The sequence below is a fragment of the Orycteropus afer genome, unplaced genomic scaffold, assembly GCF_000298275.1.
Source record: "Orycteropus afer afer isolate SDZICR_OR568_19922 unplaced genomic scaffold, OryAfe1.0 scaffold01020, whole genome shotgun sequence".
Lineage (NCBI taxonomy): Eukaryota > Metazoa > Chordata > Mammalia > Tubulidentata > Orycteropodidae > Orycteropus > Orycteropus afer.
This window is the reverse complement of record NW_006922607.1, coordinates 165,794-184,504: the sequence shown is the minus strand read 5'-3', so window position 1 is coordinate 184,504 and position 18,711 is coordinate 165,794. Positions and strand designations below refer to the sequence as shown.

Below are 18,711 nucleotides of genomic sequence, written 5' to 3'. Positions count from 1 at the left end.
CTGTCACTTTGCTGAACCTCTCTCTTAGTTCCAGTATTTTTTCCTACTGAGTTTCCTGGATTTTCTATGTATAGGATAATATTATCTGCAAAGAGATAACCTTTCTTCTTCTTTGCCAATCTGGATGTCTTTTATTTCTCTTTCTTGCCTTATTGCCCTAGTTAGGACTTCTAATACAATGTTAAATAGAAGTAGTGACAGAGGCCAAGATCTCTGGTTCCTGTTTGCAAGGGAAATGCTTTGAGTCTTTCTCCATTAACAATGTTGGTTGTTGGTTTTGCATATATACCTTTTATTTTGTTGAGGATTTTACCTTCTATTCCTATTTTCCTCAGAATTTTGAATAGGAATGGGTGTTAGATTTTTATCAAATGCCTTTTCTCCATCTGTTGATGGAATCATATGGTTCTTTTGTTTATGTGGTGGATTACAAAGATGTTTTTCTGATGTTCAATCATCCTTGCGCACCTGGTATGAATCCCTTGGTCAAGATGTATTATTTTTTTTTTTTGGTAGGTTGTTGGACTCTGTTAGCTAGGATTTTGCTGAAGATTTGTGCATCCATATTCATGAGGGATATTGGTCTGTAGTTTTCTTTTTTAACGGTGTCCTTACATGGTTTTGGTATCAGTATTATACTTGCTTCATGGAATAAATTAGGGAGTATTCCATCTTTCATATGTTCTGGAATAGTTTGACTAGTACAGTATAGGTGTCACCTCTTTCCTGAATGTTTGGTAGAATTCTCCAGTGAAGCCATTTGGGACAGGACATTTTTTTTTTTGCTGGGAGTTTTTTTATGAATTGTTCAATTTCTTCTTTTGTTGTGTGTATAATGAAGTATTATATTTCAGACTGGGATACTTTAGGTAGGTCTTGTGAGTCTAGAACCTTGCCCATCTCATCCAGGTTCTCAAATCTGTTGGAATACAACTCTTCATAATATTTTGTTATTATCTTTTTTATTTCAGTTGGTTCTATTGTGATGTCACCCTTTTCCTTTATTATTCTGTTATATGCATATTCTTTCTTTTCTTTTGTTACATTTGCCATTGGTTTGTAAATTTTGTTAATCTTTGCAAAGAATCAGTTTCATATTTTGTTAATTTTCTCTATTGTTTTTTTCTTGTCTTCTTCGCTTATTGATGCTCTCTGATCTTTATTCTTTCCTTATTGCTGGATTCTGTAGGTTTCTTTTATTGCCCTTTTTCTAATTGTTGGAGCTGGTGAGTTAAAGTGTTGATTCTGACTCTTTCCTCTTTTTGGATTTAGTAGTGTGCATTTACTACTATCACTTGACCTCTGAGTACGGCTTTCACTGTGTCCCAAAGGTTTTGGCAAGTTGTATCTTCTTTCTCATTTGTTCCTAGGAATTTTTAATTTCACCTTTTATTTCTTCTGTTACCCAGTAGTTTTTGAGCAGGGAATTATTCAGTTTTCAGATATTTGATTTATTTTCTATGGTGTTCCTATTATTTATTTCTAATTTTATAGCATTCTTATCTGAGAAGACGCTTTGTAGTATTTCAATGTTTCTGAATTTATCAAGCCTTCTTTTGTTTCCTAACATACGATCTGTTCTGGGAAATGATCCATGTGTACTAGAGAAGAATGTGCATTGTGCTTTTGCTGGGTGGACTGCTCTGTATATGTCTATCAGGTCAAGTTGGTTGATTTGTGTTGAGTTATTCTGTATCTTTGTTTAGTTTTTTTCTAGTTGTCCCTCCTTGAATGTGGTGTCTTAACGTCTCCTACTACTATTGTAGAGCTATTTTTCCTTTCAATTAATATTTGCTTCATTTATTTTGGAGCATTTTCAGTGGGTACATATTTATTATGGTGATGTCTTCTTGGTAAATTGACCCTTTTAGCATCGTACAGTGTTCTTTGTCCCTTATGCTGTTTTCAACCTTGAAGTCTATTTTATCAGAAATAAATATTGCCACTCATGCTCTTTTTCATAGCCAGTAGCTTGATATATTCTTTTCCATTCCTTAATTTTAAATGTGTGTATATCTTTGTGTCTAAGTTTAGTTTCTTGTACGTACTATATCTATGGGTCTTTTTTTCTTATGCAATCTGCTACTCTTTCTCTTGACTGGTGCATTTAGGCTATTCTGATTCAGTGTAATTAGTGACAGGCAGGAATTATTGCTGTCATTCTACTTGAGTTTTTTGTTGTATTGTTCGTGATTTCCTTGGTCCATATGTTTTTTCTGTGCTGAGTTCATTTTGTTAGCAAGTGTTTTTTTTTCTTTTCTTCATTATCGTTGGTTATATGCTTACTAAGCCCATGTGTTTTTCTTCTTTCTGGGTTTGCTTAAAAGGTTTGTTAATTCCCTTTGTGATTATCCAGAAGTAAATCCTTACCTCAGTAAGTTTGGAACAGTCTGTTCTATAAAGACATCGTTCTTTCTTCCTCTCCATTTGGAAATTTTGTAATAAGAACTTTTATTCCCTCTATTTGCTTTGCTTTGTTGTTGGTGTCATTTGCAGATTCACTCCCTTATTTCTCTATGTACAATTTTTATGAACTTATTTTGAGCATCTATTTCTGGTTTGGTTTCTAAGTGGTGGTATCAAGTGTCTTGATTTTAATTTGTTGTTTCCTGTTGTGGGTTCTCTCCTGGAAGGACTCCCTTTGGCATTTCTTGTAGAGTTGGTCTTTGCTGTTGTTGTTGTTATGTGCCGTTGAGTCAGACCTGACTCATAGCGACCCCTCCTTGGGTTTCCGAGGCAGTATCACTACGGAAGTAGGATTGCCCAACCTTCCTTCCGAGGAGTGGCTAGTGGGTTTGAACCGCCAGCCGTCTGGTTAGCAGTCAAGTGCCTTAGCCACTATGCTACCAGAGCTCCTAGTTTTCACAAATTCCCTTAATTTCTGTTTGTCTAGAAATGTCTTGATTTCACCCTCATGTTTGAGGGATAGTTTACCAGAACATGTAATTCTTGTTTGGCAGTTCTTTTCCTTCAAGATTTTATATATAGCATCCCATAGCTGAGGAGTGGAGGGGTGGAATCAGGATTGAGACAGGCAGATGGGGAGGAGATGAGGTGAAGGGTAAGGCTGAGGGGTGGGGAGCCCGGGAATTCCCTTCTTCTGAAGTAACAAGTCCAAGTCTGACTCGGCTGTTGTTGCTACTGATGGGTGCCCCAGGACAAGGAGGTGCAGGAGGGAAAGCCCTGCAGGCCTTGTTGCCACCCCCCCCCACCTTGAGTCGTAACAGAAACTGCAGCAACTTATGTGAGTGCGGCTTGAGAGCAGGTAAGTAACCAGCAAGTCCCCATGGATCTACTAGTGGAGGTGGCTGACCCTGGCCAGGACAGTGCAAAGCCACCAAGTCTGCCATGCCCAGAGGGATGACGACCACTCCCCAAACCCACAGGCTCTGACTTGGGAAACTGGGGAGAAACCTCTCCCCTCACCTGGCCCAGATCTGGGCCCACCTTCCCCAGCAGGTGTGTCTCCTTCCTGTGCTACCTGCTGGCTCCTTGGTTCATTCTCCACCCCGTCCAGTCATTCCTGTCCTGCCCAAGTCTGACTTAAGGTACTCGGAACTTTGGGACCACCCCCCTCTTTCTGATCTTAGGCCGGTGAGGTAGGGGGAGCAATGTTTATTTTTGCTCTCACAACCAAGGTGGGGATGAGATGAAGAAATGAGTTTTCAAGAGGTTAATTTACCAAATTTATAAACTGGGACTATAAACCAAGTATCTCTGTAACTCCAGAGCCTATACATTTAACCAGTAGGCTGTGACATCTGCATTGCTCTTAAACCAGACTACCAGAAAGTAACTGTGCTCTAAGACAAAAATAATCTCTAAGTGCCTCAGTTTCCTCATTTTTAAAAGGTAAGTAAAAATATGCCTTAAATCATGGAGTTGTGAAGATTAAAAGAGGTTAACAGGTGCAGAGCTCTTAGAAAAATGCTTGGTATATGGTAAGTGCCTACTCCCAATTTATATTCCCAGTAAAAACACAAGTTGCATGAAGTCTGGGATTTTGTACTTTTTTGTTCTCTGCTTTACTTCCACTTTCTAGGCTGTTAATAAATATTTTTCAAATGAATAAATATATAGAATTTTTTTAGTAATTTAGGTAATAAGGGAGCCAAAATCACAAATAACCTGGAAAAGTCAGGGCTTAGGGGTGCTGGCTCTATTAAGGGCAGTGGCCAGGGTGGGCAGGCCTGGGGCTTGAGGGGCTGCTTTTCCCTTGGAGATGGCTTGAGTTTAAGGCCATGACCCAAGGTAGGCAGGCAAGGGGTTTGGGGGCTGTTTTTCACATGGGAACAGCTCTATTCTAAGGCTGGGGCATGAGGCAGGTGGGCGTGGAACTCAGGTGCTGCTTTCGATTGGGGGCAGCTCCATTTTAAACCCAGGGCTCAAGGTAGGCAGGCTCAGAAGGATTAGGAACAACTAAGGGAAAGGATCTTGCCTTTCAGTTTGTCGTGCTATAGTTGCTTATGTGTTACTGTAAGGCCCTATAGTGGCTTACGTGTTGTTGTAAGGCGGAAGGCTATGTCAGCATTGTTGGAAACTGCCAACAGGGTTATCCCCATGGTGGACAGGTTTCAGCAGAGCTTCCGGGCTAAGACAGACTCAGAAGAAGAGGCCATTCACTTCTCAAATAACTGGCCAGTAAAAACCTGATGAATAGCAGTGAAAAACTATCTGATATATTAGTGGAAAACTTTATGAATAGACCTGGAACCGTGTCCAATATAGTGCCCGAAGATAAGCCCATCAGGTTGGAAGGCACTCAAAATTTGACTGGGGGAATACCTGACTCCTCAGAGTAGAGACAACCATAACAACACAGTTAGAGTACAGCTTTTGGGATCTGCAATGGCTGATGTGACATGACTCAAAGTGAGTACAAACAGATGCAAACATCCATTAAGAATTGGAACATGGAATGTATGAGGTATAAATGTAGGAAAACTGGAAGTTGTCAAAAATGAAATGAAACACAACAAGATCAATATCCTAGGCATTAGTGAGCTGAAATGGACTGGTTTTGGCCATTCTGAATCAGACAACCATATGATCTATTATGCTGGGAATGACAAATTGAAGAGGTGATGTGGCATTCATCGTCACAAAGACTGTTCAACATCTGTCCTGAAGTACAATGCTGTCAGTGATAGGATAATATCCATACACCTACAAGGAAGACCAGTTAATATTATTATTATTCAAATCTATGCACTAACCACCAAAGCCAAAGATGAGGAAACTGAAGATTTCTACCAACTTCTGTAGTCTAAAATTGACTGAACATGCAACCAAGATGTGTTGATTATCACTAGTGACTGGCATGTAAAAGTTGGAAACATATTAAGAGTTACCAGTAGTTGGAAAATATGGCCTTGGTAACAGAAATAATGCTGGATATTGCATGACAGAATTTTGCAAGACCAATGACTTATTCATTGCAAATACCTTTTTTCAACAACGTAAGTGATGGCTACCCATATGGACTTCACCAGGTGGAATACACAGGAATTAGATTGACTGCATCTGTTGGAAGAGGTGATGGAGAAGTTCAGTATCTTTGGCCAAAACAAGGCTGGGAACTGACTGTGGAACAGACTATCAACTGCTCATATTCACATTCAAGTTGAAGATGAAGACAATGAAAGCAAGTCCATGAGAGCCAAAATATGATCTTGATAATATCCCTCCTGATTTTAGAGACCATTCAGAGAACAGATTTGATGCACAGAACACCAATGACCAAAAGCCAGAGGAATTGTAAGATGACATCAAGAACTGTGGGATGACATCCATGAAGAAAGCAAGAGGTCATTAAAAAGATAAGAAAGGAAGAAAAGACCAAAATGGATGTCAGAGGAGACTCTGAAACTTGTCATTGAGAGTTGTTGTTGTTGTTATGTGCCGTCGGGTCAGCTCCAACTCATAGCGACCCCTCCTTGGGTTTCCGAGGCAGTATCACTATGGAAGTAGATTGCCCCATCTTCCTTCTGAGGAGGAAGATTACCATCTACTACCATTGAGAGTAGCTAAAGCAAATGGAAGAAATGACAAGATAAAACAGCTGAACAGAAGATTTCAAAGAGCAACTTGAGAAGACAAAACCAATTACTATAATGAAATGTGCTAAGACCTGGAGTTAGAAAACCAAAAAGGAAGAACACTTCAACACTACTCAAGCTGAAAGAACTAAGCAAAAAATTTAATCCTTGAGTTGCAAAACTGAAAGGTTCTATGGCAATATATTGAATGGTGCAGGAAACATCAAAAGAAGATGGAAGGAATACAACAGAGTCACTGTACCAAGAACAATTAGTCAATCTTCAACCGTTTCAGGAGGTATCATACAATCAAGACTCAATGATACTGAAGGAAAAAGTTGAAGCTGCACTGAAGAACTGGCGAAGAACAAGACTCTGGGAACTGACGGAATACCCATTGAGATGTTTCAACAAATGGATGCCCCACTGTAGGCACTCACTTGGTTATGCCAAGAGATTTGGAAGACAGCTACCTGGCCAACTGACTGGAAGAGATCCATATTTCTTACCCATTCCAAAGAAAAGTGATCCTACAGAATGTGGAATTATTGAACAACATCATTAATATCATATGCAAGGAGAATCTTACTGAAGGTAATTCAAAAATGGATGCAGCAGTATATTGACAAAGAGCTTCTAGAAATGCAAGCTGGATTCAGTAGAGGACGTGGAATGAGGGATATAATTAATGATGTCAAAGGGATCTTACCTGAAAGCAAAGAATACCAGAAAGATGTCTACTTATGTTTTATTGACTATGCAAAAGCACTCAATTATGTGGATTGTAACAAATTATGCACAATACTGAGAAGAATGGGAATTCCAGAACACTTGATTGTATTCATGAGGTACCTGTACATACATCAGGAGGCTATCATTCGAACAGAACAAGGGGACACTGCATGGTTTAAAATCAGGAAGGGAGTGCATCAGGGTTATACCCTTTCACCATACTTATTTAACTTGTATGCTGAGAAAATAATCTGAGAGGCTGGACTATATGAAGAAGAATGTGGCATCAGGATTGGAGGAAAAAGCATTAACAACAAGTGATTTGCAGATGATACAACTTTGCTTGCTGAAAGTGAGGATGATTCGAAGCATTCACTGATGAAAATATTGTCTATAGTCTACAGTATGGATTACACCTCAGTATAAAGAAAACAAATATCCTCACCACCAGTCCAATAAACAGCTTCACGATAAATGGAGAAAAGAATGAAGTTGTCAAGGACTTTGTATCATTTGGTTCTATAATCAAAATCAATGGAAACCAGCAGTGAAGACATCAGACAATATATTGCATTGGACAAATCTGCAAAAGACCTCTTTCAAGTGATGAAGAGCAAAGATGTCTCCTTAAAGACTAAGGTGTGCCTAACCAAAGCCATGGTATTTTCAATTACCTCATATGCATGTAACTGCTGGACAATGAATAAGAAAGACCAAGAAGAGTTGATGCTTTTTGAGTTGTGTTGGAGGAGAACGCTTAGAGTACCATGGTCTGCTAAAAGGACTAACAAATCTGTCCTGGAAGAAGTGTAGCCACAATGCTCCTTGGAAGCGAGAATGGCCAGATTTTGTCTCACCTACATTGGTCATGTTGTCAGAAGGAACCATTCCCTGGAGGAGGATATCATGCTTGGTAAAGTATAGAGTCAATTAAGAAAGGGAAGGCCCTCAACGAGATAGACTGACATAGTGGCTACAACAATGAGCTCAGGTATACCAACTGTGAGGCTGGCACAGGACTGGACAGTCTTTTGTTCTGCTGTGCATAGGGTAGATATGAGTCAGAGATGACTCAAAGGTAACCAACAATGACAATAGCCTTCTTGCTTTCATAGTTTCTGCTGAGAAATCAGAACTTAGTCTTATTGGTTGTCTGTTGTAGGTGACATTTTGGTTTTCCCAAGCTGCTCCCAATATTCTTTTTCTTTGGTTATGGAAATTTTGATAATGATATGTCTTGGTGACTTTTTCTTGAGATCTATTCTGTGTGGGGTTTGTTGAACTTCTTGGACAGATATCTTTTCTTCCTTCATGATATGGGGGAAACTTTTTCTTAGCAAGCCCTCCACAATTTTCTTTCTTCCTTTGCCTCCTCTTTCTCTGGTATTTCAGTCAAGCGTACATTGCTTCTTTCCATATCATCCCATAAAACTCTTAGGTTCTCTTGGTCTCTTCAAACACTGTTCTGATTTTTCTTCATACAGGCTAGCATCAAGGGATTTGTCTTCTAGCTGGGAAATGCATTCTTCAGCCAGGTCTAATCTACTCTTTTGTCCTTCCACTCTGTTATCTATTTCCATGTCATCTTCTGGAGTTCTATTTGCTGTTTTTGTACAGGTTCTAATTGTGTATTAATCTTGTTATTTTGTTCTTGAATGATTTTCCTGAACTCTTCCAGGGTACTATCTTCTTCTCATTGCTTATAGTTTCCTTGAGCTCTTGCAGATGCCTTCTGAATTCCTTCTCAGATACTTCTATTGCTTGTTCTTCTTCACGACAGATAATTATTTAGCCCAGGCTTTATTTATTTCTATTGTTGTTGTTATGTGCCATCGAGCGAGATCTGACCCATGGAGACCCCTCCTTGGGTTTCTGAGGCAGTATCACTATGGAAGTAGACTGCCCAACCTTCCTTCTGAGGTGTGGCTGGTAGGTTTGAATTGCCAGCCTTCTAGTCAGCAGTTAAGCACCTTAGGCACTATGCTACCAGAGCTCCTTTTATTTCAGTTTTCTTTTTTGTTTGTTTGATTTGAGGTTGGCTTTTGTTTCCTGGACATTTTGAAGTTGTTGTCTTTAATTGTTAGTTATATATTGGTTTGTTTCACCTTGATTTTATGTTTTACAATATCTGAAAGTGTGAATCAGGTTTACTTCTTTTGTTATTAACTAGGTTGTACTGTGTTGCTCTCTAGCTCTCTCTGTGTTGGTAGAATCACTGATGAGGACGTGGATTCAGGTCTCTGTTCAGTGTGAAGAGGATTTAGAGTTAGGATGAGCAGGTGTTGTCCACTGTCTTGTGGCTCCTGTGGCACAGGAGCTATTGTTTTTATCTGTCTATTGGGTAAGGTGTTCAGTGTAATAGCTCCGTTTGCCTAGTGGAGGTTTAATGTGTTCCTCCCATTGGACGAGGCAGGGGAAAAAAGGGGGAACAAAAAGGCACCAGAAGCAAACCCCAGTACAGAAAGATAGAAGAAGTTTTTGTGTTTGAAGCAAGATAATTTAGTCAGTGATGCAGGTAAAAGCAGGGCAGTCTGGTTCCTTCTGCAACTGTCTGCTGATAGTGACATCCTGCTGGCAATCAAAGACCCACAATTTAAAACCAACAGATGCCCTACAGGATGAAGGGCCTCTATTTTCTGCATGGATCAACAAGCCATAAAATCCCAGTACACAGACCTACTCTGTGGCTCCACATACTCAGAGTAAGTTTCTCCCTTTTTTCTACTCCTTTCTGGACTCTGTGCCAGCCCAGGCTCAAGGAGGTCTTGATCTGTTTCCCAGTAAGATTATTGTTCTCACTCAGACCCCCAGATCACCTTGAAAACCTCCCAGTGTGGCTACTGATTCCCCAATGCCTGTGGGTTCTGTGACGTTTTTCCTAACACCTTCCTTTACTCCTCCACGAGGTCTTTTGCATTTCCAATGACTTCCCTCTGCTGTTTCAATCTTCACTGGCTAGGCAGGATAATTTATTTTTCCCAGTCATTTAATATGTTCTCTTTGTCTTCACTGAATTTAATACTTTATCTTCTCCTTAGTTGCTCAAAACTCCAGTATCATTATTTGTATCTGCTTTACCTAGTTACTTGGAATCTCAGTTGGAAGTAGGACTTAATGTGAGGGCTATCTGTATGATGCCATCTTCCTTGAATAATGATGATATATTTTTAAATATGACACCCAAAGCATGAACAACAAAAGAAAAAATAGATAGACTTGTATCTAATTAATTGAGAACATTTATGAATCAGAAGTGTTTATCAATGCAGTGTAATAAATCACATAGTGTGGCTTTTCTAGTCATAAGTCTTTGTAAACTCTGTGGTGGAATTTGCCATGAGCAACCGAGTAGCTCCTGACTGTTAAAGTTATCCACCTGGGGTATTTCTGTTGACAGCAGCACAAAGCAATCTTCTGGGAAGTTCTCTCTCTCTCACTCTCTCACTCTCTCAGGTGTATAGAATTCTGATATTGGGATTGGTTAGTTTGGCCCCTCTGCCAGGCTCAAAAGGAGCCCTCCAAGAGGCAGAAGGAATCTCTCACTGCCAGCTGAGAGACGTGAGAGACACACATTGCTGAGAGAGATGCAAGGGACACTCACTGGTGAGAGACACCTCAAGTGACACACTGCTGAGAGACACCAAGAAACACGCACTGCTGAGAGACTGAGTGTGTTCCTAAACTTGAATTGTAGCCTATTGCTTCCCTAATAAACTCCATAATCTATGAGTTGTGTGTGGTCACTGCAGCAAATTAACAAACCCAGCAGAGAGGTGGTGGGTGCTGTAGGAGGAACGGGTGGTGTCAGGGTTTTTGAATGCGCTGGAGGGAGGTAGCATGTCTAGCCTCACAGGTATAGTCCTTGGGCTACTGATGGTGTTTCTGTCTTCCTCTTGTGGGGTTAGAGGAGGTCAGAAGATGTGGCCTCCTTGGCCCTTTGACAATCAGCAATGTGAAGAAACAACAAAAAGATGGGGTGAAAATATTTGGGATCATGTATCTGTTTAATATTCAGAACTTATAAAGAACTACCACAACTGAACAACAAAAAGACAAACAACCCAATTAAAAAGAATATACAAATGGCCAAAAGGCACTTCATTAGTCATTAGGAAGATGCATATCAAAACCACAATGATACCACATAAATACCCACTAGGATGGCTACTAAGGAGCCCTAGTGGGGCTGTGATTAAAGCATTGGTTGAAAGCTGGCATTTGAACCCACCAGCTGCTCCACAAGAAACAAATGAGGCAGTCTGTTTCTGTAAAGATTTAAAGCCTTTGAAACCCTATGGTGCAGTTCTACTCTGTCCGATAGGGGCGTTATGAGTAAGAATTGACCTGATGGCAGTAGGTTTGGTTTTGGGTTTGGCAGTACCTATCATAAACAAAAGAAAAGGAAATAACAAGTGTTGGTGAGGAGGAGGAGGAAAAAGTTATAAAATACGTAGGAAGAAAGTCTAGAAAATGAGCAAGACCTAGATGAAAAGAACTCATAAAATCTTGCCTAAGTGCATAATTGCACAGCTGAATGAATGTAGAGTTACTGCATTCCTACATGTAATGACTCAAAATGTAGAAATGTCAACTCTCAGCCAAATTATGTATTTTGTATTTTAAATAACTTTTATATATTTTAAACAATTTTAGTAAAAATCCCAGTATCTTGTTAGGACCTACAGTTCCAAGGTTAAACCTAAAAAATCCACAACTAAACCTAATATCGTTGTTGTTGTTATGTGCTGTAGAGTCGTACCCGACTCATAGCGAACCCTCCTTGGGTTTCCGAGACAGTATCACTACAAAAGTAGATTGCCCTGTCTTCCTTCCGAGGAATGGCTGGTGGGTTTGAACCGCCAGCCTTTTGGTTAGCAGTCGAGTGCCTTAGGCACTATGCTACCAGAGCTCCCAAACCTAATAGATGAAATATAAAAATTTATTCTCATCAAGACAGATTAAAAGCTATACTATAAAAGCCGCAAAACAGAAAATCAATAATATTAATAACTAAGAATAAAAATCCTCTATGCAATAAAAGAAGAAAACACAAACAAAAACTGAAAAGTAATACATTTCTGTATTAAAAATCTTCCACAAATTCTTGTGAAAAAAACTCCAGTAGCAACAGAAAGATGGTGTTATTGATTGAATTATGTCTCCCAAAAATATGTATTGTAAATCCTAACTTCTATGCCTATGGTTATAATCCCATTTGGGAATGGGCTGGTTTGTTATGTTAATGAAGTAAGATTAGTATATAACACTCAATTTGAATCAATCTCTTCTGATATATAAAAGAGATGAAATAAGAGAGCAGAGCAGAGATGGGGAATGACAGATGGCAAGACACATGGAGATATCCAAGGAACCAGGATGTTGAAGCGAAAGACAAGGATCTTCCACAGAGCTGATAGCCTCCCTCTAGAGTCAACACTCTGAATTCAAACTTCTAGCCTCCTAAACTGTGAAAAAATACATTTGTTTAGTAAACCCATCCACTTGTGTTATTTCTGTTATAGCAGCACTAGATAACTAAGACAGATGGGTAATTGCTATAAATAGGCAAGCTCCAAAGAAACACAAGTAATCAAATAAAAATAAAGAGGTACGATTTTATTTTCAAACTAGTAGAGATTTAAACAACAGATAAAGTCAAAGATAAATAATAACCCAACCAGCTGGTAATTTTTGGGGTGCTGGAATTTCAAGAACTAAAATTTTCTACATTATATACTTCTATAATGCTTGAATTTTATAAAATGAATGTACCTTACCTTTGTAATTGAAAAAAAAGGAAAGAGAAGAAAAATCAAATGGAATTTGTTTAAAAGAGGTATTTTCCAAGTTTCTTTCATGAGATTATTCAAAGACATATTACCTCTTGGTCCAGGTTATATTCTTCACTTGAATTCAGTGCAACCTTTACAGTAATATAGTCCCCATTTTTCACAGCATCCCTCAATAAATCTAAAATGAAACAAAAGACAAATTAACTTTATATATCTAGAGTCATCAAAAGAATTCTTTTAATTCCAAAACCACTCACTACTTGGAATTGCGTCTGCTGTAGCAAAATTCTCATCTTCTCCATCAAGATGCTTCTGAAAATCTTCTAGTTTCATCCATTCCAACTGCAAGTCCATGCCCAAACTCAAAATTTGTTGCCTGCCATCTGGAACATCAAAGAATCTTATTAAGATACATTTTTCTGGATTACAGTATCTATTGTGGTATTAAATTTGTGCTGTCTTAACCAACACTTTATATATACTTTTTAAATAGATTATTTTATAACCAAGTCTCTTCTTTGATAAAATTCCTGATTTCCTTTAGAAGTAACAGGACCTATCCACATTTCAGTATTAAAACTTCGAAGGCATAAAGATGAATAGGTAACCTACAACTGTAAAACAGTGAAATAAGAATTGTAAGCACATGACTACATAGCTCAAGGGAAAGGAGAAATCAGAGATGTAGAGAGAAAAACTTAAGTAATTCTCTCATTACTTTTTCTTTCTTTGACCATTCTTGCATATACACTGCTTCCAACCATCTACATAGGTAAAGTGACTCTATATTTGTAAACCAAACAGTCACTGACTGCTGATGCTGGGTAACCCCACCCCACTCCCATGTTCCTACAGCACTTTGAGCTCTACTTCACCAACCACACTTTATAAAAAGTACTAGTTTCCTCCCTTGCCTGTCTGATCCATGGGCTCATTAACACCGTGAATGGGTATCTTCACTTCTGATAACCAGTACAATCAATAAGTGAGAATTGAGTAGAAGTCATTTGGGAGTACAGGTATGTGTTGCTTAAAGTTTATCCACTCAAGGAATATCCATGGTTCCATAAGATGTTTATGGTGTGTTTTTTCTAAAGGGAAAGCAGTTTCCCTTTTGTTTATTATTTTACCCTAATGGTTTTAAAGATCCTAAACCCAGACACTTCAATCAAAGTTACAAATCAAAATGTGTAGGAACTGTGGAATAGGAAATCAATTTGCTCTGTAAATTTTCACCCAAATAACAATAAAGAGTTCTCCCCCTCCCAATTTGCATTAGGGGATGCAAAATAAATAAATAAATAAATAAAATGACCCAAAAGAAGGATGCACTTTACAGATGAGGACAGAGAGGTTCTGATTCTCTAAGAGACACACTGCTGGTGCCTGCAGTCGGATGTAACTGACTCCACAGCTGGAGTGCTCCCCCATAATGCCACAGTGTCACCAATTATGGGAAGGCAATGTGTCAGTACCATGGAAAGATTATGGAAGGAAGGTAGGGAATATTCACATGCACTGAATCCAATTTATAGGATTATTGTTAAGTAAGAGAGAGGCACAGAGCAACTACAGCTTTTGGAAAGTGCTATGCCATAGCTTAGATTTTTCTGTCTGTAATGAAGCAATCTGGTTCAAAATCCTATGTTCATTCATATCAAGTATCTGATTTTACCTCTGCATGAGTTTTTACTTTTTTTTTAATTTTAAAAATTAGACATGTATCTTTAATATAAACTCACTTCCCCCTAAACTCTCATTTAAAAGTTTGAGTTGTGTCTTGGCTTTTCTTTAGTCTTCCATGTAAATTTTAGAATGGATACCATGAAAAAATATGGTGGGATTTTGACTGTAACTGTAGTGGTGTTCTCTGGTAGCATAGTGCCTAAGGCACTTGACTGCTAACCAGAAGGATGGCGGTTCAAACCCACCAGCCACTCCTCAGAAGGAAGATGGGGCAATCTACTTCCCTAGTGATTCTGCCTCGGAAACACAAGGAGGGGTTGCTATGAATCGGGTCCGACTCGATGGCACATAACAACAAGGTAGTGGTGTTCTAAACCCATAGGAAGAAAAATGACAAATTTACAATTTAGTGTTCGTAATAATAAAAAAATGGTATATAAAAATAACTTTCAAGAAATTTAAACAATATCCTCTATACAAGCTTTGTGTATCTATTATGAGCAATGTTCTTAGAAATATTTAAAATTTAATGCTATTGTAAATTTTATCTCTTAAAAATTTCACTTACTATTTATTTGTTACTATTGCTGTTATTGTTGTTGCTGTTAGGTGCTGTCGAGTGACCTCTGACTCATAGCGACCCTACGCACAATAGAAAGAAACACTGTCCAGTCTTGCATCAGCCTCACGATTCTTGCTACAGCTGAGCCCATTGTTGCAGTCACTGAGTCAATTCATCTCATTGAGGGCCTTCCCCTTTTTCAGTGACCCTCCACTTTACAAAGCACGATATATTTCTCCCTTTCTGATAACATGACCAAAGTAGGTGAGACAAAGTCTGGCCATTCTCACTTCCAAAGATCATTCCAGCTCTACTTCTTCCAGGACAGATTTGTTAGTTCTTTTAGCAGTCCATGGTACTTTTAGTATTCTTTGCCAACACCACAACTCAAAAGCATCAATTCTTCTTAAGTCTTCCTTAAGTTTGTCCAGCTTTCCAATGAATATGAGGTGACTGAAAATACCATGGATTGGGTTGGGCACACCTTAGTCTTCAAGGCATTATCTTTGCTTTTCAGCACTTGAAAGAGGTATTTTGCAGCAGGTTTGCCCAGTGTAACATGTCTGATTTACTGACTATTGCTTCCATTGCTGGTGACCGTGAAACCAAGCAATATGAAGTCTCTGACAACTTCAATCTTTTCTCTATTTATCATGAAGTTGTTTACTAGTCCAGTTGTCCATTCGAATGACAGCCTCTTGGTCTTTGCACAAGTTCCTCATGAGCACATTTAAGTGTTACGGAATTCCCCTTCTTTGAAATTTTATCCATAATTTGTTAAGAGTCACAGAGTTGAATGCATGTGCATCATCCAAACACAGATTTCTGCTATATTTTACTTTCAGCCAAGATCCATTTGGTATCAGCAATGATATCCCTCATACCATGTCCTGAATCCAGTGTGCATTTCTAGAAGTTCCCTGTCAATATATTGCTGTAACCATTTTTAAATTATCTTCAGCAAGATTTTACTTGCACGTGATATTAATGATGTTGTTGTTGTTGTTATGTGCCGTCAAGTCGAACCCGACTCATGGCGACGCCTCCTTGGGTTTCCGAGGCAGTATCACTACGGAAGTAGATTGCCCCATCTTCCTTCCGAGGAGTGGCTGGTGGGTTTGAACCGCCAGCCTTCTGGTTAGCAGTCAAGTGTCTTAGGCACTATGCTACCAGAGCTCCTGATATTAATGATATTGTTGATAATTTCCACATTTTGTGGGGATCACCTTTCTTTGGAATGAGTACAAATATGGATTTATTCCATTCAGCTGGCCAGGTAGCAGTCTTCCAAATTTCTTGGCACAGAAGAGTAAATGCCTCTAGTGCAGCATCAGTTTGCTGAAACATCTCAATGGGTATTACCTCAATTCCTGGAACCTTGTTTTTCACCAATTCATTCAGTGCAGCTTCAACTTCTTCCTTCCAAACCATCAGTTCTTGAAAATATGTCACCTCCTGAAATGGACGAATACTGACCAATTCTTTTTGGTACATTGACTTGTATATTCCTTTCATCTTCTTTTGATGTTTCCTGCATCATTCAATATTTTGCCTATGGAACCTTTCAGCCTTGGATTTTTTCTTCAGTTCTTTCAGCTTGAGGAATGATGAGCACGTTCTTCCCTTTTGGTTTTCTAATTCCAGGTATTTACACATTTCATTATAATAACTGACTCTGTCTTCTGAAGCTGCTCTTTGAAATCTTCTGTTCAGCTCTTTTATCTTGTCATTTCCTCCATTTGCTTTAGCTATTCTTCCTTTAACAGTCTCTTGTGACATCCATTTTGGTCTTTTCTTCCTTTTCCTGTATTTTTAATAACCTTTTGCTTTCTTCATGAATGATACTCTTCATGTCATCCCACAACTCACCTGGTTTCCATTCACTGTTGTTCAATGTGTAAAATCTATTATTCAGACAGTCTCTAAACTCAGGTAGGATAAAACCAAGGCCATATTTTGGCTTTCGTGGACTTGTTTTAATTATCTTCAGCTTCAACATCAATTTGTATAGGAGCAACTGATGGTTTGTTCAACAGTCAGCTCCTGGCCTTATTTTGGCTGAAGATATTGAGCTTCTTCATTGTCTCTTACCACAAATGTAGTCAATCTGATTTGTGTATATTCCACCTGGTGAAGTCCAGATGTATAGCTGCTGTTTACGTTGTTGACAAAGGTATTTGAAATAAGTCACTGCTCTTGCAAAATTCTACCATGTGATCTCTAGCATTATTTCTATCACCAGGCCTTATTTTCTAACTACTGGTGAGTCTTTCTTCCCAACTTCTGCATTTCAAACACCAGCAATCATCAACATATCTTGATTGCATGCTCGCTCAATTTCAGACTGCAGAAGTTGGTAAAAATCTTCAATTTTGTCGTCTTTGGCTTTAGTGGTTGGTGCATAAATTTGAATAACAGTAGGATTAACTGGTCTTCCTTGTAGGCTTATGGATATTATCCTATCACTGACAGCACTGTACTTCAGGATAGATCGTGAAACATGCTTTGTGGTGATGAATGCCATATCATACCTCTTCAATTTGTCATTCCCAACATAGTAGATCATATGGTTGTCTGATTCAGAATGCCCCAAACCAGTCCATTTCAGCTCACTAATGCCTAGCATAGTGATCTTTATGCATTCCATTTCATTTTTGACAATTTCCAATTTTCCTAGATTCATCCTTAGTACATTGAAAGTTCCAATTATTAATGGATGTTTGCAGCTGTTTCTTCCCATTTTGAGTCATGCCATGTTTGCAAATGGAGATCCCAAAAGCTTTACTCCATCCACGTCATTAAGGTCGGCTTTACTCTGAGGAGGCAATCATATTCTGAGTGCCTTCTGACCTGAGGGGCTTATCTTCTGCACTATATTGCACGATATTTCAGGGTTATTCAATGTTTTCCAGTAATATATCAAGACATTGTTTCACTGCTATTCGTAACGTTTCCACTAGTCAATTCTTTGAGAAGCAGATGGCCCTTTCCTACTTCTGAGTCTGTCTTAGACTGGAAACTCCATTGAAACTTGTCTACCATGGGTGACACTGCCAGTATTTCATAGCCTCCAGTGTCATAGTAAAATGCAAGATACCATAGTACAACAAAATGACAGATGAGTGGTGGATTTGTTACTACTGTATAGAAATATAATTTATTTTTGTAACACCAACTTATATCCATTCATCTTGCTAAACTCTTAATATTTCTAAAAGTTTATTCATATATTCCTTTGGGTTTTCTACACAGATGATACCATCTGACAATAAGCTTCTGTTTTCTTCCTTTTCAATGTTTACATCTTTAATTTTTCTTTACTGTGCTCACTAGACCTTAGTAAAATGTTGAATAAACGTGGTGATAAAAGGGACCTTTGTATTGTTCCTGATTATAAATGAAATAATTCTAATGTTTCACCATTACTAAAGATGTATTACCCCTTACCTACTGCTGTTGGGATTGTAAAATGGTACAACCACTGCCAGAAACAGTATAGCACTTCTTGAGATAATTAGAAATTGAAACACCTTATGACAGAGCAATTTCACTTCTAGGTATACAACCTAGAGAACTAATAGCAATGACACAAATACACATATGTAGACTTATGTTTATTATACCATTATACACATAACAAAATGATGGAAAGAACCTAAGTGCCCATCAATGGCTGAATGGAGAAACAAATTGTGATAAATATCTATACTGGAATACTACACAGCCACAAAAAAAGATGATGAGTACTTGAAATAACGTGGATGAATCTGAAGGATATTATGCTGAATGAGATACATCAATCAGAAAAGAACAAATATTGTATGATCACACTTTTACAAGACAAGAACAGATATATAGATACAGATATATATATACACATATACATATATACATATACATA

At 38.5% G+C, this 18,711-nt stretch overlaps 1 protein-coding gene across 1 annotated transcript in view; it reads right to left on the bottom strand.

The window, feature by feature from the left end:
• Positions 1-18,711, bottom strand: part of MPHOSPH8 (M-phase phosphoprotein 8) — a 166,923-nt gene that overhangs the window by 62,622 nt on the left and 85,590 nt on the right. Inside the window, exons 6-7 of the mRNA XM_007958569.1 lie at positions 12,820-12,945; positions 12,652-12,740 (exon numbers count right to left, since the gene is read on the bottom strand). Coding sequence (XP_007956760.1) covers positions 12,652-12,740; positions 12,820-12,945 — 215 coding nt within the window. The remainder of the gene's footprint in view (positions 1-12,651; positions 12,741-12,819; positions 12,946-18,711) is intronic.